At 39.4% G+C, this 20735-nt stretch overlaps 2 protein-coding genes across 2 annotated transcripts; one reads left to right on the forward strand and one right to left on the reverse strand.

The window, feature by feature from the left end:
- The first annotated feature begins 5491 nt into the window (after nucleotides 1-5491).
- klf11b (Kruppel like factor 11b) lies at nucleotides 5492-9153 on the forward strand. Its single transcript, XM_027008914.3, has 4 exons — nucleotides 5492-5662; nucleotides 6506-6763; nucleotides 7153-7987; nucleotides 8122-9153. The coding sequence occupies exons 1-4, from the start codon at nucleotides 5621-5623 to the stop codon at nucleotides 8415-8417; spliced, it is 1431 nt and encodes a 476-aa protein (XP_026864715.2). The 5' UTR covers nucleotides 5492-5620; the 3' UTR covers nucleotides 8418-9153.
- Nucleotides 9154-10334: 1181 nt separating this feature from the next.
- On the reverse strand, nucleotides 10335-20622 carry dhx32b (DEAH (Asp-Glu-Ala-His) box polypeptide 32b). The gene is given in 13 exon segments (XM_081721028.1): nucleotides 10335-10624; nucleotides 10894-10943; nucleotides 11131-13190; nucleotides 14094-14285; nucleotides 14913-15121; nucleotides 16550-16704; nucleotides 17514-17663; nucleotides 17745-17838; nucleotides 17980-18143; nucleotides 18146-18191; nucleotides 18588-18982; nucleotides 19633-19816; nucleotides 20085-20622. Coding segments are annotated over 11 exon segments (2007 nt in total). The 5' UTR covers nucleotides 20322-20622; the 3' UTR covers nucleotides 10335-10624; nucleotides 10894-10943; nucleotides 11131-13009.
- Nucleotides 20623-20735: the final 113 nt, after the last annotated feature.

Here is a 20735-nt window from a genome sequence, read left to right on the forward strand (position 1 = left end):
CTATATGCAAAAAGTTCAAAGTATCTGAGTACAATCTGGCATACTGTATGAACCTTAATGTATACAGAGTAGTAAATAGTAGTAAGTCTGTATGTTGTATACAGTTGTATACAGTTGAACCCTATATTTCATATAACAATTTTTGTACTACAGCTTGACCGCAAAAGGCCCACTGTGTATTAAGGAGTACTGTAACACTAAACGCAGTGAGCTAATGTATGGGTGGATGGTTCATTTGTATACAAACTAGAGATCTGGTTAGAATTTGACCAGGCAGCCAAAGTGGATGCCATGTCCTTCTGTGGTTAGCCATCTGCTTTCACTTTTCTCCATCCCATCGTTCTCTGGCTTTTTTATTCATTATTTGCCATCTACTTGTTTCTCTGCAGTCTCATGCAGTGTCACATGTTGCTCTGTAGGTGCTTTACCATTTGTGCAAATCAGTAGGTTACTAAAAAGACTACTGTAATCCTTAAAAACAGAATTTATTGAAAGGCTTAATTCCTTTGGGAAAAGGTGCCAAACATATTGGCTCTAGCTAGCAAAAGGATCTTTCATGTAATGGTTTGTTACTGTAGTCAGTGTTACCTGATGTAATGTTTACTACACAGTAAAGGCTTTTTTTCTGCCTGTGGGGGAACTGACACACTTAGCCCTTCAAATATGGGTCAACAAGGATAAGGACTTCTGTTAAACTTCTTCTCATGAAGTCAACCTTCACGGTGCATCTAGCCTCACAAAGCGGTGGCAGGCAACGTCAAAACACTTCACCTATCAATTGACAAAAAATGGCCTAAAAAGAAAGTCAGTCACTTGAGAAAATGGTCTTACAAGTGATCTCAAAGATGCCATTTATTCATGTAAAGTAATGGTATTAGCTTTATTGTTGTGCACTGGAAATTATAGGGAATCATGGAGTTTGCTAAGCCATATGGAATTACCTGATTTTTAAACACAACATAAATGTCACTTACACCCTCCCCACTATTTTTTGTTAGACCAATAATAAGCTCCAATTAAGGAGCCCTTTTGCCTGCATGTGTATTAGCCTATAGCATGATGTAAACCTATATGACTGAGCAATGGTCTGACTGACTTGTTGATTTATAGACTTATCTGCCTGATCAAACATTTTAAGAGTCTAAAACACTGTAAGTCTGGACTTCCTGGCTGTACTAATGGATCGTGAAAATACCTTGTCTCATTCAAAATGCCTTAAATTATTCTGTTGTGGATACTTCAGAATTGTAATTTGTCCAAGACTGTCTTAAACTGCCTAGATAAAACTTTATCCCAGATAATTTGACTAAATATATTTTAGAACAAGACTATACATTTACTTTGGTAGAACAAGATTGTACAATTACACATTGAACCTTGGTCTCCTCCTTTTTCTCATGACCCAAATTCTTGGTAAGTGTCTTGTGGGAAATCCCTCTCATTTTCCACTGCTGACAGCTTTCTCATCTGCGAACACTTTGTTTTGTGGGTGGTTGTGCTATATTTGGATCAGGATATATGCAACATGGAGGCCTCTCTGCTGAGCTTGTGGCCCTGGCATCTATGTGGTCTGCTCTGCATTCATGAGCATCCATCTCACATTGGACATGTCACAGGACATGTTTATGCTACATCCATACATACATGCATACATACATACATACATGCTTAGCTCACTTGTAACTGTTGCAGATACCATATGACATATAATGACACTCATGGTTGTTGTGACTGCTTTTATAACCTGTTTAATAACTTATTTGGTCTTCATGCTGAAGACTGCACTTTTACACTGGCAGCTGTAGGCCTCTCTAACCGGCTATGACATGTTCGGATGCATCCAGTTAATTTAGAAAACCTTAAGGCAATTTTGAGCTTTTTTAGCTTTTGCATGTACCAAAGCCAAATCAACAGGTCTAGAAGTGTTCTCTCCTTTGTGCTATACATAACACTCTTCGACATGTTGAAACCCTGTAACAAGAAATATTATGTTATATAACACAGATACTGTTCAAATATGGCCAGGCAGATATGGGAATGTAGATGGAGACTATATAATTATAGAATAATTAACTTAATTTAACTTAATCTTAACTGCATCTTCATCTCTCACTGTCATGCTTTGATGGTATGTGACTTAACCACTGATGGGTCAGTCCACTGGGCTGACACCCATTGCTCATATGCGCTAGCTGCAAATTCACGTACAACCTAATGCTGTTATCATACATCTTTCTTTAAACTCATAAAAGAGCAGCTGCTTTTTATGACCTACAGCTTCAAATCTTTCTGGTCAAAGTTGATTATGAAAAAAAGAAAAGGGTCTTGAGTGCAATAAGATACAATCATTGTTGGGTGATTGTGCATACGTTAACTATAATATAATGTAATGCTCATTTCAAGATCACAAACTTTAGTTGCACTGACTGATATCTAAATATATTTTCAAAACAATCCAGTTGTCAAATATATTTTGCCAGAAAAACAAAACTAAACAAACCTCAATATTGACTTTACTTAATGATTTATTCGTTGGTTGGCCTTCCTCTCTTGCAACACAAATGCATATCTATTGAAAGTTAAATATAGATGAATTGCATAATCATTGGATAGTCCTTCCTAAAAGATATTAAAAATCTCAAACATGTAAACAGTACTTCACTATTAAACCTGTTTTGTTTTTTTCTGACAGTGATTTCTGGGAAATAATTTCCTTGACTCATTGAAATTGCTTGCATTTAATTTGTGTGAGCGCTGGTCATAAACTCCACATAAATACAGGGTACCTCAAGGTAATTGTTTCCGTAAAATGAACGTAAAACAAATTACACTAATCTAAGCAGCCTGCAGAGTGTGATTATGTGTACCTCAGTCAGGAAGACAGTGCTCTTTCCCCCATAAACATATATAAACCCGTTGTCAGGCCTGCTGCACGTATGCTGTTGCACCTGACCCTGTCTGGCACGTCCCATGGATTTCACCCACCACTGGGACACAAACAGGGTGGCCCACATTTAGCCCTACAGGGTATGTCACTCTCCTCTTTTTGGAATGTGAATGGCGTAACCTTTTCTCCACTTTCCTTGCCCACTGGCATTGCTTATATCCCCACCATGACGTTTGTCTCCCATGCATCTTTGATATTCCTCCAGGCATTCTTGTTCTGCTGGCAATAGTCCTCAGCTGTGGGCACCATGGTTATGTGACTCAGAAAGAGGCTTGGCTTCCCCACTCCTGCCACACCTCCAGAGCAGACTGGTGACGCTAGACCAGGAAGTAGATTAGCCACAAGACGATTGGTAAATAGGTTATCTTTTTGTTGTTTCTAGGTTATAACAGATCATTTGTCATGCATCTCACAGAGGAAAATGAATAAGTATCAATGATTAGTTCATACTGGTTGTTCACCACCTGCTTTCAAATTAGTAGAATGCAACAAAAACATTACTTAGAAATAGCTAACCTAAACTATAGAAATATATTAAGGAAAGTAACAAATTTTGGACTTTGGCCTGGTGACTGTTAACTCAACCAGCGACTTATAAAGCAACATTTCAAAATTATTTAGATTGTAGATAAGTACATACATAGAATATATATATATTTATCTGTATATATATTTTTTTCTCTATGCACCCCTGGTTCTCTTCCTCAGTTTGGACAGAGCACTCTCCACCATTTCACTGCGTGTTGTACTGTGTATGACTATGTATGTGACAAATAAACCGAACTTGAACTAAGTAGTTCCAGTTCCAGTCAAGTACTTCTGAAGAGCCCAGTTGTCTTTGCTCTAACACACAGTTTATGAAACACATCTGCTCTAACACATCTGATCCCATGGATGAAACAGCTGGACCTCAACACAGGGAACTACTTCTATAGTTAATGCTCAGTTCTATAACAAATTATCTATAAAACTCAAAATGTTAAAATCTATGAATTTTTGGTTGACATTAGGGTGAATGTAAAGATTAGATGTAGGCTTTGGATTGAGATTAGACTGACAGTTTATGGTACAGAAATGTGATCATTAATAGACACAGTGGAAGATTTATATATATATATATATATATATATATATATATATATATATATATATATTCAGCAATAAAGTAACCAGCAGGAATAAGTGAGCCCTCTAACCAATAATTTGATTTCAAGAAGCATTATACACAACATTTATGCATGATAGGGATATCATATTGTAATATAGCTATACAGTATGATTACATTAACCAATAAATAAATAAATAAAAATATTCATGAGCAATCAATATGACAAGATTAAAACTGGCCTGAATTGTTTGCTAATTCAACAAAACACTCATAGGACACTCAGCCAGTTATCTGGAATTGGTCAAGATGCTCCTACAAACAAAACAAAATAAAACAAAGAAACAAACCTATGGTTTATAGAATACTGTGCTAACAGTTAAAAAGCAATGTATTATGCAACCCTTAAAGACAAATTTCAACTATTTGAGTGATCCTCTTCTAAATTTCATTGAGTTTTCTCAAGTAGGAGTAGGACATATACAGTGGTTGATTTGTTTCACTAAATATTAACATGCTAAAAACATCCAGTGAGCAAAATCAGCTAAATATAATTTTATTAAAATATCTTGATAAAGACACTACCAGTCATTTCTAATCAGACATTAGCAGTCCTTTCTTAGTAAATAGATAAAATACCAGAACACAACATGATATAGTATCTAGACATATTTAACAATATGACAGCAGCCCATATGTATTTATGTAGCATATCCCATTATATACTCATAAAATAAGCAATATGCTACATCGAAGATAATGGTCTTATAAATTAAAATGGTCTTATAAAAAGTAAACATTAAATAGTGGTTCACAATCTTGTGCTTGAAAGGAAAAAGCAGGGGGACTTTCATTTGGTCTACATATGCATTTTTGCATATGCAAGTATTGATTGGTTCATAATTAGCTTTTTGTGATATTGCTTAATGTGATGCTCCTCAAATAAATGTCAAAGTGTTGCACTGTTATACATATTGTAAAAGATTTTGGTTGGTCCTTTCTTTACCAGATAAACCATTTAGAGCATTACCTGTTTCGCTTTAGTGTCTGCGCCATGTTTTAATTTTACTTTCATGACTATAATTTTAGTCACGGTGGGGAAAAAGGGGGCCATGTGTACGCAGCGCTTTCCTGTTACAGCTGACCAGACAAACCAATGTTATTATTCACTACTACCTCGCGCTCAAGGCTGCGACCTTTCGCCCAGTTTCCCGACAAGCAGTTCACTGAGTTTACGTTGACACTGTTGACTCCCTCTACACGCCCACCAACAGCCACGCACCCCATTTCCTCCAATCGTCCTGCTATCATGCACTGATCACGCGTCGTCTTCCATGCCATTGGTCAAGGTCCAACACACATTTATTTTTCATTGGTAGCATGTTGCCACCCGCCAGTGTGCTGTGAATTTTGTTTTCTTTTTTCCCTGACTTGTTTTACTCAGCTGAGTACTGGTAATAGCGAATTGAATTCCGGTCTTCGTCGTCACTGAGCGGGCGTAGTGGCACCGACTTCTTTGTTCTGTTATTCCTGAATCTGACCAGAATTTTTTATACATTTCTAACAAATGTCTTCGCGACAGTTTCGAAACATGGGAGATTTATCTGGGGTAAGAACATATATATTGACTATAGCTATATATTTTATACTAATTATACTTCTGCCTTGACAATCTTCTCTTGGTGGGTAACATGATTGTTAACTGTTACAGAGACCAAGTGATATTTGTCATCATGTTTTTATCATAATATCAGACTTCCAACTTAATCTAAGTGCTTTGTAATCCAGTTTGTCACAACGTGTCATGTTGTTTTTCAGTGGCTTTCAGTGTTTGCGTCCTTCCAGCTACATTTATGAATTCTAATTTATTTCACGCTAGTTAAGCTATCTAACCTAATTGCAACAGTAAATACTAATAAGATGTAAGTTATCATTAGCCGATGCCTAAAATGCCAATAATTGTGACAACGGATTGCTGCGCTATCCAACTGACGTTAGCTAACGATATGACATGTCTTGTAAACAACTCTTCAGGTCTTAGCTAGCTTGCTAGCTAGCTACATTTATCAGTAGTGAGACATCTTGGGAGGGGCTTTGTGTGTCATAACTGGTTCTGGCGTCGGGAATAGTTGGCTTTCTTAGGCACAAAGCGCAAACGTTTTTGTTTGCTTGTTTGTTTGTTTGTTTGTTTGTTTATAACTGCTTCACATGGCTCACTGGCAAACACGTAGTTTGTGCTTTATTTGTCCAGATGAGGTGACGGGCGTCTGATAGAAGGGCGTGTGTTTTCATAACTGTTTTCCGTTACAAGATACCGCTATATCGTAACATATTACGAAGTATTAAAAAGAAAGGAATTGTCAAACTTATTTATCTCAGTCCAGAGGCTGTATTGAAATCTGAAATGGAACTCCCTAAAACAGCTCATACTGAGTATTCTTGTGTTTCTCAGGGAGCTCTGATGGAGGTCCATGACGGATATCTGCAAAGGAAGAGGCACGATAGTGAGCAGTCCTCATGCAGCATGCCTGAGTACAATGACCTGGAGGCAGCCGAAACCCTTGTGTGCATGAGCTCCTGGTGTCATGTGTCACCAAGACCTAACACCTTCAAGTCTCGCCCTCTTACCCCAGCGTCGGATTCCTGTGACTCACTCCTGCAACTTGAATCTTCAGAATCCCCCAGGGACTTTGTCTCACTCTCCTCACTGGTAAGAGAGTTCAGTACACACAATTTTAGGAAATGTAACGTTAGTGTGGAGCAGGGTTCTTCTCAGGGTCAGATTTGTTTGCTGAACTTTTTGGGATCGTTTTATGGTAGCCCACACAGGTGGCACGCTATAGATAAGCCTCGAGTGCTGGGTGAAGTTCAGCCTGGGCTTTAATGTGCAGTGAGCTAGCTCACCATCAGTGACACCCCCAAAGCAAAACATGCTGATTGCATCACAGCTAAGAATTTATTTGTTACTTGAGTGGGTCACATTGTAAGACACCGTAGTGTATATTTGTGAAGAAACTGAGAATACTACAGTTAGCTTAGGTTCATATGAAATAACTTGTGCTTATGTCTGGTTAACACTGTATCTTCTCCCTCACATAGTGTATGACCCCTCCTCACAGCCCCAGTTTTGCTGAAACTTCCACTACGTTACCAGTGCCAAACTCGCCCTCTTCGCTGATCCGACCCTGCCCCAATGGCTTCAGTTCCAGACACCAGCGACCTGCTGTGGGCTCTATTGCTAAGATAGAGAAGCCCTCCTCCACACCTTGCAGAGCCATGGCAACCAGTGTCATCCGCCACACAGCTGACAGCTCCCTGTATAAGAACATTCCACAGGCTGCTCCCCCACAGCATCCTCCAGCCCCTACGCAGATGCAACCACAACAGCCCCCACAACCTGAGGTTCCTTCACCGGTCGCCTTGCCCTGCCAGTCAAAGACAAACAGAGCCGCACTGGGAACATGCCCAGAAGGTGGCCATTCTAAGGAGAAGATCCCTTCCAAGTCAAGTCCTACTTCACCCCCTTCCACCTCCAGTCCACCCATCATATGCCAGATGTTCCCAGTGACTCAGCCAGGAGTTATCTCGGCGGCATTCATTCAGAGTCCGGCTCCCAGGACAAATGCTGGGGTCAAGTCCATCCTGCCGCAGCCTCTTTTCATGGGTCCTCCAGTGGCCCAGGGTACAGTGATGCTAGTGATGCCCCAGACACCCATGACTCAGACACCACAGTGTCCCCAACAAGCGGTTGTTACCCTGGGCAACACCAAGTTGCTACCACTGGCCCCTGCACCTGTCTATATACCCTCGGGGCAGAGTAGTGCCACACAAATGGACTTCTCCCGCAGACGCAACTATGTGTGCAACTTCTCTGGATGCAGGAAGACCTACTTCAAGAGCTCACATCTCAAAGCACACCTCAGAACTCACACAGGTAGGGGAGATTTTTGGATTTGATGCTTACCACTAAAGTATAGCATCTTTTTGAATTTAAGAGATGGAACATAAGGTGGAATATCAAATATGTGTGTAGCTTTTATGTAACCAGTTGTTTATCTATTTTTGCAGGTGAGAAGCCCTTCAGCTGTAACTGGGAAGGGTGTGACAAAAAGTTTGCACGGTCTGATGAGCTGTCCCGCCACCGGAGAACACACACTGGTGAGAAGAAGTTTGTCTGTCCTGTTTGTGACAGACGGTTCATGCGCAGTGACCACCTCACTAAGCATGCTCGTCGCCATATGACTACCAAGAAGATCCCATCCTGGCAGGCAGAGGTACGGAACCTCAACAAGATAACCACCACCAAGGCCCTACCTGCTGGCTCCACTCTACCAATCAGCATGCTGTTACCGGCTTCAAACTGAATCTGATTGGAACTGACTTTGTACTTAGATTATACAGGGACTATTAATTGGAGGACATGGCTGCTAATTATCTTATGGACAAACGTGAACATGCACTGGACTCTTTTCTTCTACTGCTTGTTTTGTATACTCTACAATGAATGATTTTTTTTTGTTTACTTGCTTATGATTCATGCACTCTGTTTTGCCAAAGTCTTTGTATTATGTCTGTCTTAAAATTTCATTTGTGTTTTGTATATATTTACATGTATATTCTGTTGGAAAATTATGGTTTATTCATTACTGCCTAAGTATAAGAAAATTATGATTATATATACTTATCTACACTGTAATCATGTTCTTTTCTCTTATTTAATAATCCTTTTTAGTAAACAATGAAGAATTAATTTTTCGTGGTTCCTCAATGTTGAGTGTTGTGCAGATAGCCACACAAAACTGGCATATTAAGGAAGGTAAAGAAGTCATTCTCATGTTTAAACAGGAGGAATGTTTTTTTAAAAAAAACAAGGTGATGATTAGGTGCTGAGCAGTCAGTCTGGCTCCTACCCCACCATATAGTCTTGTAGTTTCCTGTCCAATTTTGTTGACACTGCCCTGGATCATTTCCTGTGTGCTTTGAGAGGTGCACTTTTGTCTTGTATTCAGCACTAGTCTAGATCGCAACCAGTTGATATTCGTGACTTTGTTCACAGCTGCTTTGCACAGAATAGTAAAAATACAGCTGATAAAACTACAATTTATACTGGCTATGTGTTTAGATTTAAGGTCGTTGTAAAGAAATTAAGTCTACAAAATATATTACTTGCTATATAGGTATATTATTTCATAGTCTCTGTTACAAAATACAACTTATAAAACAACGTTTTACAAGTATAAATCAGGTAAAATGCCTAGCTATGGAAGGAAAAAAATGAGCTTCGTACAGCTTTTGGAATAAGATAACGCACTTCTCATAGGCAAGTTAAAACTCAATGGCATTACACACCCAATAACTACGTATTCACGGACCAATCAGTTTACGAGAGTGACAGTACTAGTGGGAGGTGCGACCAATCATTTTTTTCCAGACTGGCCCGTTCCTATTGCCATATTTACTGCGTAATATTTACAGTCGAGAAGGGCGTAGCGCATTATGCCAAAATGTTTATGATCTGAATTACAACAGACCCGCAGTGAGCAATGCAGGTTAGTGGTGTTTGCATTTTTCGCCGATTTCAGTTCGCTTTATGTATAGTTGTCCAACAACCAGCTAAAAAAATCAGTATTAAAAGGAGGAAACAAATCACGCGTCGTGTTCAGTACCACGAACTGGGCTGGTACAACAGGTAGACCAAGGTGCTACAGCAACACCAAGGTCATGGATTAAACTTTCGGGAGCACACACAGTGTCACTGTTTAAATTGCTATGAATAGGAGTGTCTGCCAAGTGCTAAAGAATAAAATGTAAATAATTTCCCTGATCTACTAGATTAGGTATTAAATAAACAATGGGGAATATAATAAAACTGGGCAGATTTGGAAGATAGGCAAGTTTGACTACAGTGAACAGATTCACAGCAATGCACAATTTTTTCACCAATAAGTTTTGGCAGCAAAATGGTATTTCCTTTCTTCATCACCAGGTGGAGACAGTTATAATTTAGCAGCCACCAGAGAGTAGGATGCCTTCATCCACCCACCAAAACCAAACTATGCTGATGCGCATTCCATTTCTGTAGGGTGGAAGGGTCTAGAGAAACTGTGACCAGGAAATGGAACTTGAACGTATATTCCAGATGTGTGTATTTTCCCCTCAAAATGACTTAACTTACAGGCAAGTAGTTAGGCTGTGGAATCTTTTGTCTTGTATGTAAATCGAACTAGTCATATTAAATCAGTATTTTCTCAGTATGACAGAAAGCACTCTGTACAAATGAGTGAAATATAAAAACATTTACTGCTCATTATTGCAATATTTCAACAAAATGCAGGAAATTGGACAAATGTATGCAAAAAATACATTTTATGGTTCTGCAAAAAAGGTATATAGACACATTACATCACTGTTAGATATGTACAGCAATATGAGAACAGCATCTAGGATAAAGTGCCACATATGTCTATTTTGTTAACCAAATTCTCTCTCGATCATGTTCATCAGGTCTTCTTCAGAAGAATCATATGTGACAGGCAGGACCTGAGAAGGGTGATTACAAATTTCAGGAACTCTGAAAAGAGAGAAATAAGTCTTGTTAGTACATTATTAACACTGTGGCAGTTATTCACAAAGATGTAATGGAAAGTACTACAGTGTTTTGGGATACAGCCATTAGACAATAGACTTTTTAAACCTTAAGCTATGCAGGCAGCACTGGACGTTAGATAAGTCAAGCATACTTGGTCATGCTACACATGAGGTGCCATTAGACAAAGCCAATCGGTGGTGGTGGAAGTGGTGTGTCACTGATTAATAATTAAAGGAACTGAAGCTACTTACAAGACTGTCTTTGTGCATACTGGACCTGCTCTCCCAACCGCTACTATATTCTGTGGAGAGGTACATTTTTACAAATTAACTGCTTCGATATTCGAAAATAATTCTAATAAACAATTCGCTTTATTTTGGTCTCTGTACAGTCTATATTAAATGAAGATACTAAACGCAAGCCACTTAATTCACGGACATTTGAACAGTGAATAGCTGAAACATGCAGATTTTAATAACTGAATTCACCTTTTTATGAGAATCGACTGGGCCTGGTTTATTTTGAGCACAAACTTCTTTTTTGACCTTAAGTCCGTCAACCTTTAAATGATCACTGTGCAATCCTGAATTCTGCGAAAGATTGGCGTTGCGAGTTGTTTTACTGTGACTTTGATCACATTTGGCAAAATATAAGCCATATATTTTAGACCTGAATAATGAGTTTTGAGAGGATCCATTGTTCGGTCTGGCTGCGGTACCTTCGCAAGTCTCGAGGATACGGTCCACTTCTTCAGCAAGGTTTTCGTCCGCTGAAAAATCCAAATCTTGACGGTCACTGTGACGATCTAGCTGTGTTCTTTTCCGCGTGACATTAACATTTGACGTTTGAGACGTGAACAGACAACTTTCATTTCGATCGATGTGACAGCAGTCACGATCGCATATGTTAACTTCTTTCACTAGCGCAGGTGCAACTTTTTTCCTTCTGCTACCTGTGTTACCCATAATAAAGTTGATTTAAAGCTGTAAATTATACTGAAGCATTGTAATAGCTGTTCAATTTCACTACACACATAGTTACAAATTAACTGGTTTTACTTTCTTTACTCATACTGAAGCTGGTCGTGTGCTTGCTCTTGCGTGCATTTTCTGGTGGCAGCGTAGTACTCCAAAATATGTCCAAAGGAATGTCAAAAACAACGCGGCAAAGGCACAGACATCGAGTATTCAAGCAAGCTGCAAATTATTATCTACAAGCGTTTATATATTTTCTTGTTATGCACAATGTATAGTCTATTACAACTAACAAAAGATAGCAAAAGATTTCGAAAACGGTGCGTCAAACGCACAGACGGCATCAAAGCCGCATATAGTTTCCACATAAAACCACAAGTTGCATTTGTTGAATTCCAAACACAGCAAGACAGCATTTATTTATCCAACCAGCAATATGAGACCGTAGCCATCTGGATGTGTGATTGGTTGCGAGAAAGGGATTTGTTGTGAAAACGTCTGAGCGCAGTATAACTGTTACACAACCGTCCACGACACAGGACCTCCACTCTTATCACTGAAATAAAATTACATTGACAATGCCTTCCTGCAGAGCAATCGCCATAGGAACAAATGTTAAAATCAGCCTCCAACAGATGGAAAAACTGTGACATCTGTCTGCCAGGCATATCCCAATGGACAGTATTCGCTTAATTTATTTTAGCCATGAAAACTTTTCTGTTGACTGAAAACTTAACTGTCATCGAATGATACAGAGTAGAAAACAGCAGAACAAATGTCAGCTCCCATTTTGACCAAATAATTCAGAACTGATGCAGAGTGGATTTTCTAGGCTTTAGGAAATGGTCCTTGCAGCCTCGGATTACGTTCACTTCCTTGGTGACTTGGTTAGCGCTTACAAGTTAATGCCAGTTGTGCTGAGATGCACTCTATAAACATTTCTATCATTTTTAAAGTGGAACTGCCATGTATCGATTTATTGTAAAAGTACAAGTTAATATCAAAATCATATATACCGCCTTACAAGGCACCAATAACAAGAAACCACGAAAACCATAGACTGCAGCCAGTACTATTATCAGATTTTCAACTTAAATATGCTAGATTTTCTTTAAATACAATACCCAAAAGCTATTTAGTAGGTAGTTTCTGAAGAATGTGTGAATCTAGTCACCACATTTTCATGCAGAGCTTCCTAACATGGCTACTGTCCAGCAGTATTTAAATATGTTTCCTGTTACTTAACGTCTGTCCTAGTAATACCTCTAGATGTCCTTTGGCTTTGTTAATGACTTAAGGCTTTAGACCACACAACCATATGATGTTTTGAATGATTTTGCACATAATGTTATTCTATCTCTGCAGCGTTATAGTAACAATTGTGGTACCATGGTCACTGTATGACACAGCGTTCATAGGACTGTTCTTCATGGGTACTGTTGTTCTGGATCTGGGGTTCTCTCTTGCCCTTACAGGGTGCAGCTGAGCTGTGTTCTATGATGTGCTGCAGTACCTCCTTACTCTCACTAGGGGGAAAGTTGTAGAAGAAGTACTGAGGAGCCATAGGAACAAACCTATACATAACACAAAAAATAATAAACAGAAATTTTAATTCTACACACTTCAGTATAAACACAAAAGAATGTGTATATATTTGACTAAGTTTCTTTTGTCAAGTTTATCCAAATTTCATACATTCTTGAAGATAGTGTTATATTAAAATGTGTTAAAGAAATAACTCAAGGGGTACGGAGAGGATAAAATGACTTCAAAAATAATTTTACAGTCATTCAAACAAACACATGCATGCCATTAAAGGGGCTTTCAAAGATCCCTTTCAACAAATCCTGCTCTTTCTTTCTACTATGGGGAATTCCTTTTCTCCCTGTTCAGCCCCTGTGTAATCAGGGTGAGCTTCTCCTGGTGGAGCCTCTTTCCCCCTCCCAGTACTGTGGCCAGTTGTCACATACTTGCCCTCAATCAAACCTTGCTGCCCATCAGCTGTTATGGATTGCACACTGATTCTTACTTAATGCGGAATTCTCTTTCTCTCTTCAGTGCAGAAGAATACCAAACCCTACCCACTGCTTTAGCATGTTTGACAGCAAAGACATGGAATATTAATTCAAGTTCAACCATCAAGCCCTTGCCTCTAAAGGTACAGAGGCAGAGACACAAACAATGGAAATAATGAACCTGAATTAAAAAAGCTGCTCATAACTTAATTTGCTTAAATTAAAAAACAATATCCGGACAAAATTGGATTTCTTGGATTTGACTGTTTAAAATCTCTCTAGCAGTAAACTAAGGTAAAAAATAAATGTGCCTATGGGTCTAAAGTGATTAATATAGCCAAGACTTTATAATTCTGAACTTACTGGCATATTATCACACATCAAAGGCAAACTAAAGGATCATTACATTAATAGTTGTTGCAATAAATGCACCAAGTGTAAAGCCGCAGAACATTGACTTACTCTTGTGCTGAAATCTGGGTGACCATTCTGATGTTATTCTCTGACAGAGTGTGCTCATGGTATACAACTCACTCTGGAAGAATCCGCTTGGGTGGCTCACTTCCATAGCCCGATAGAGGATGGATCTGAGCCACATGCTTGTGGGTAAGCATGAAGTAATTCCCTTCCCCATCAATGTCCCTTGCCACCTGCGATATTGGATAGGAATGTAATGCTAAATGAAATTATTTGCAACAATTACATTTAGTGGACACTTTTATCCAAAACAATTTACAATTCTGACTGAATACACCTTGAGCAAGGGTTAACGGCCTTGCTCAAGGGCCCAACAGTGGCAACTTGGCAGTGGTCCAGCTTGAACTAGCAAGCTTCTGATTACTAGTCAAGCACCTTAAACACTAGGCTACTACTTGGGTGCTTGGATGAGGTCTTTTAAATTAGAAATTTGAGCAGAGTAGAAACTCATACAGCAAGCACTGGTTTGCACTAGAAAGGGATGTATGGAGTATTTTTGAGGGGATATTAACAAACAAAGAAACAAACACTGGCTTGTGTGAAAATTACTTTGTATCCAAGGCTTTATTAAATTTCATTGTATTACTTTGAAGATTTGTTCTGACAAAAACCTGATCTAAAACGTTTCTAGTCCAGCCTGAAGACTGCAATTCATATAATTGTTTTTGGATCACTTGTTTTACATATCTTACCTTCCTGATTTTTTCCATTCACCAAAATTAACCAAAACAACCTGTAATATTTTCAAACTCCAGAATATGTAGCTCCAAAAAGGTAGATAGAGTACCCATTGGCTTTATCTGCATGAAGAAGCCAGCCAACAGGGCTCGCTTGATATTCAGCATGTTGATCTTAGAGCTAAATGCTGGAGAAGACACTGGAAGCTCTAATCGTTTCAGGATCTCAGCAAGTTCTGCTCGAACAGCATCAGCTGTCTGCAGAGCAGCCAGACTAAGAAAATGATCAGCACATCATTGCTCTATGCAGGAACCTGTGTAGTAAATCGAATGGCACTTTTTAAACAGTTCCAGAACTATTCATTGGTGAATCCAAATTAATTATGTGGTTGCTTCCATTGCTATGGGATATAGCAAAAATATTTAAGTAAATATGTGTGCTTGGATATCAAAATAAAATATAAACTATCAAAGGGGATGTTCACCCAAAATCACATATGAAACCTGTTAGATGTATATTTTTCTAGATGTGCTCAACAGGTTTTCTATCAATATTTGCAGTTTTAAAATGTTTATATTTTCTTTACCAACTGTTTATCAAACAGTTGGTAATTCATCCATCTAATAAAAAAACAAAAGACCTATTTTTCCTGGTAATGCTCAATGCATTCCCATTGGAAAAAGGTCCGTTTAAGGTCTGTTTTCTTTGTAGTTTGTAGATTTGGGATGCTGTTGGCAGGAGAGTTTTTTACTGCTTTAAAAACAGGGAACAGCAATAGCACAACACACTTACTGGCAGTATATTTTTTAGTTATTAGTGCTAGTTAGTTGTTCAGCAACAGCAACATAAGGTGTGTTGGAATTTTCATTATTTTCCACTAAGAGATGCAGCTTTAAGCCAATTACAACTACAAGAAACACTGCACTGAATATGGCGCAAACTGATATAGCATGGTGACACCATGTGCAAAGTGACCCATATCTGAATCTACTTCACATTCATATTCTTCAGCAAATAGATTGATATTGAATGGTGTTTGCTTAGTTATATAATTAAATGACATAATAACCACAAGGAGCATTTATATCCTTGGCAATTGATATAATAACTGTCTGAGGTGCCTTGTCCAAAAAACTTTTCTTTTCTTTGAAAGGGTCGAATATAAAACAAGGTTTAGTGAATTTTAGTGAATATGTTTAATGAATATGCATAGACCATCTCACACATTTTGGATTTCATGTTAATGAAAGGAAGGAGGACAGGAAACCTCATAAACCATGGATTAAGATAATATTTCATTTGTTAGTCATTTCTCCAATACTGACCTGTGCTGTAAAGCCTGACATGTAACTGGATGACTGGCATTAAACATTTTTTTGTCATTAACAACCAACATGTTCAATAATGTGTTATAAGGCAGGTCAAATCAAAATAACCTCATTGTAGACTATATTTATTGTTAGCACCTTGCCCTACCTGCTCTGCCAGGGAGGTATGATTCCACTGTAAACAGATGCTGACAAGACACAACCAAAAACAAAGCCTAAATAGTACCAGCAAATATCTTTTCTCCTAACTACACAGTTTAATTAGTTTTACTGATGGGGAAAGAAGCCACTAACATGCATGTGTCTGACAATAAAAAGAAAATTAAAAGGTGGGTTGTCAAAAATGGTCAATGTATGGATGGACTGGCTAACAAATTATTTTTGGCCGCTAGAATTTATCTGTTAACATGGCAGCAATGTTTGCACCTCGCTCACACAGTCAAACTCACAGGATGCCAGCATAGTCTTAGCCATCTGTGGTTCCAGAGGCAATTCGGACATAATTACTCCAATCTCAGATAGATTCCCATGATTATCCAGAGCTGCTAGATAGTCCAGCTCTTCTAATGCCTGCATGAGGCCCTCAGGATCTGCATGTGGATAGGGATCAAAATTATTTTATAACAACCTGTTTATTACCATACATGGAATTTTTTTTCTCTACATCATGGAATATAAAATGTACTAGATGGTATGCTGAAGTAAGCAAAACATGCATCATGTCCAAAAAATATGTCCTTCCCTGTGCAAAAGAAGTGCTACCACCAGAGTAAATGTTGTTTTTTAGCCACTGTCCCATTTTAATAGTATCTCCTGTGTTTCTTCTAGCCATCATTACTGCAGGCCCTTTTAAATTGACATTCCCCTGTCCCTGCCTTTGCTAATGCTCTTGTGACCCCTGTGGATGTTCCTAGTCAGAAGCAGGCTGTCTTTGGAACAAAGAGCCCAGTCAGTGTGCTGTTGACTCAACTAAAGCACAGCTCAGCACCCCCCAGTGCACCCAATGCTCCTGATGGAGCCATCTGAACCTAGCTGACCCTGGCAAGTGCATGCTTGTTCCTGTTTGTGATCAGCCAATAAAGAGCATGTGATGTGTGGGCAGCAGTGTGCTCCACAAACTTATAGGCTATCTGCATATCTGCAGGCTGTCTGAGTTTTTCTTTCGGTAGGCCTGTTTTTGTTGTAACAACTAAAGCTTTTCAGATGCAATCCCTCCCCCCCAGTTACCAGTTCCTTCGATGTCGTACAAGTCATTTCCAATATGAAGTAAAACCTCGCGATTTCAGCCACTGCAATTGAACAAAACATTTCTGGATACAAAACTATTTATGTGTCATAGAGGTTCATGCTCAGACTGATTTATGCATGTGTGTTTGGAGACTTAAGAGGACTGACATACCTGGCCTATCGATGAAGTCACATTGGCCCAGACCAGCAATCTCCATCGGCTTGAGGAACAGCACTGTGGAAGTGATGTCAGACTCCAGAATGTGAGGGACACTCTCAGTTGGAAAGGATGTGGCCTCCAGGTACAAACAAAAACACTTTCCTGCAGCCAAAGCAATTCAGGTTACAGCAGATCTACAACCAAAGCAGTCACAACCTTGTCTTATGCGGACACACCATCTACCTTTTTGTCCAATTAGCTGCTTGCGGCACTCTGCCTGGCTCTTGCTGATTGGCCGAATAATAATAGAGTTGGCTCTGATTCAGGGGTTGTACACCTGTCACATATGACAGCTTCAATGTATAAATAATGAATAAATAAGAACTACCTATCCACTAAATCAATACAAAAACTTCAGGTATCAGCCAACAATATATATAAACGATATAGTGCTGAAATAAAGATAATGACTGCATATATATCTCTTTTGTACTCCAGCATCAATGATGAAGTGAATGCTATGTAGAGCCCAGAATAGGTGTTCAGTGGGCCCGCAGGTGAGGAAGACCTTCCTGCATCTGCTGTGTTCCTCCTCCATGGGCAAAGGCAGGTTGCCTTCTGGCTGAGGACAGATGGCAATACCAGGCTGGCCCTTTCCCTCTGCAGAATGGAATGGGCACACTCAATCTCCTTGTATAAATGACACAGAAAGGAGTCATGAGATCTTGATAAGATATTAATTCCAGATTCTACAAAATATCCACATTCTAAGAAGCAAAGAAGGCCAATGACATTTGGGAGACAATCAACCCAAGGTATAGACAGTAATTTGCAGGACTTTACACGGGTCAACAGTGAACTTTAGACCACAAATCATTTTATAAAACAAAAATTTTATTTTTAAACATTTTATAAAAGGAAAATTCTGCTTTTTAACCTCAGATCTCAAGGCTAATTCTAGAAACTATGGTTTAGAAACAAGGTTATAATCATTTTATTAAATGCTCATTAACAGAAGGTCATTAGTTATCAGAAGGGCCGTGGTGGTATCTGAGTTTTCTGAAAGTTCAGAAAACACACTCTCACTTGCTCAGTAGCCAGGAATGCCACAATATCCCCTTGGGTTTGTGTCTGGTGGATCTCCATGGCAAGTTGGAGAGTTGAACACAGATAGTCTTTCACGCCACTCTTCCCAGTTCCGTACACCACCTCAGATGGCCATGGTGCCTCGAGCTGGATCAGGGGTACAGGCCCATAGTGGCACAGCATCTTGTCCAAGGAATAGGGGGTGGTGAGGATGACAAGACGCAGCTCAGGCCGCATGTGGAGCATGCCTTTGAGAAGGCCAAGGAGGAGGTCTGTGCTGACAGTACGCTCCTGGGCCTGGTCAATCACGACCACACCATACTGCTTCAACAGAGGGTCCGACATTATCTCACGAATTAGCACATCATCTGTGCAGTACCTGTCAGGCCACGTCACTGTTGTTAACATACAGTAAGCAATCTAGCTAACGATGAGTATAATGTTCACTGCAGTTCAGATGCATTCAGCATTTCCACTATGGGCTCAGTTTTCAAGAGTTTTCGAGAAAGGCTTGAGTAACAACAAACACAACAATACACATAGAAAAAAAACAAGCAAAGAGCAATTACAACTCCCAGGACTACATCAAATAACACATCAAAGTGTGTCTGGCCCGCAAAACATCGACATGAGCCTAATGAAGGCAGACAGGGATTGTTGGCTATTAATGTACTTGGGTAATTACTGAGGTCAGACTTTTCATTAAGTCTGCTCCTCTCAGCTCTTCTCATGGCGTCATCCCTCGTCTTTGTCCAGTAGGCTGATCTAAGGGCTCCTGAGGAGCATATGGATTTAGTGGGTCCATGGCAGCTGCTAAAGGGGACCACGAAATTTCGCCCCCTAGCGCTTTGTTAGCCTTTTGTAGGGAGACAGGCATCTGTGAAAGGACGTGTGTAAGGGGGGAGGGGCACGCTATTAAATAAAGGGGCTGTAGGGTGCTTTTTGTTGTAGAAATGTGACCAAGTTACATGAGGTAGGAAAGGAATGTACTTAGGCCAAATGCAAAGAATAAAGATAAAGACATGGTAAAATCATTTTAGGCAACACAGCACAGTATCAGTGGAACAGCAGGTCTGATGTGGGATGCGATATCCCACCTCATGACCAATGTTCACATCCATCTCGTCGGCCACACGTAGGGCTAGCTCCACTGCACTTTGCTGGTGGATCTGAGTGCACACCACCATACCGTTCTGGTACTGCATGGACAGGCAAAACTCTGCACACCACTGTGTGGAAAATAGGCAAAATTCATACACAATCTTAGTCTATTTAAAAAATGTCTTGAGCTGCAGTTGAGGATTTACTGAACAGGAGTCATCTCGTACATACTAGTTCGTCATCATAACCACCACCAGCAGCAACTAATAAAATGCACTTTCACTCAGTTCAATTAAACTAAAGGTTTACAGCATGTATGCTCAACAGTTACCAGAAAATATTCAAAACAGTAAATCATTTTTATATCAGGAATAATCAGTTATAAAAAGAAACTACCTGTGTGCTTTGTCCTGTCTTGACTGTGCCACCGATGATTACAAGCTGGTGGTTGATAACAGAATCCATGAACTCACACTTGGCTTCCCAAACAGGGAGAACTTTTCTCCCTCTCAGCAGATCGTAATATCGGGAGGGAAAAAAAAGCCCGTCGAACTGATTCAACTCTAGGAGATCATCACAATCCAAATCTTGATTTGCAGCCATATCCGCAAGTTTCTCCATCACCAGAGTCATAATTTCTTAACTTGTATGATCCCGTAAACCCCCCCCCCCCAAAAAAAAACCCCAAACAAACATACAACAACAAAAAAACCCAGCAAATAAGTCTAACAAATTTATTTACTGTACATATTTAAGAAAATATTTATTTATGAATAATGTTCTATCTATGTAAATGCGCGCGGTCTACGGACACACTACCGCAACAGTTGTCTCTGCTGGTAGATGTAATCATATGAGGGGAGGTTCACCGGGGTAAGGCGACAGAGCGCTGAGCGGTCATGTGGCCACTAATCCCATCATAATAGACTGCACAGATCAGTGTAACGACAAGGAGAAAAAATAAGCAATTCTATCGCAGTAAACACGGCGTAATATATTCACAATTCCATATTTTCCCATACTTGCACAACGAAAAGTAAGGCAAAT

The sequence above is a fragment of the Electrophorus electricus genome, chromosome 10 (assembly GCF_041902795.1).
Source record: "Electrophorus electricus isolate QZ-2024a chromosome 10, ASM4190279v1, whole genome shotgun sequence".
In the NCBI taxonomy this organism is placed as follows: domain Eukaryota; kingdom Metazoa; phylum Chordata; class Actinopteri; order Gymnotiformes; family Gymnotidae; genus Electrophorus; species Electrophorus electricus.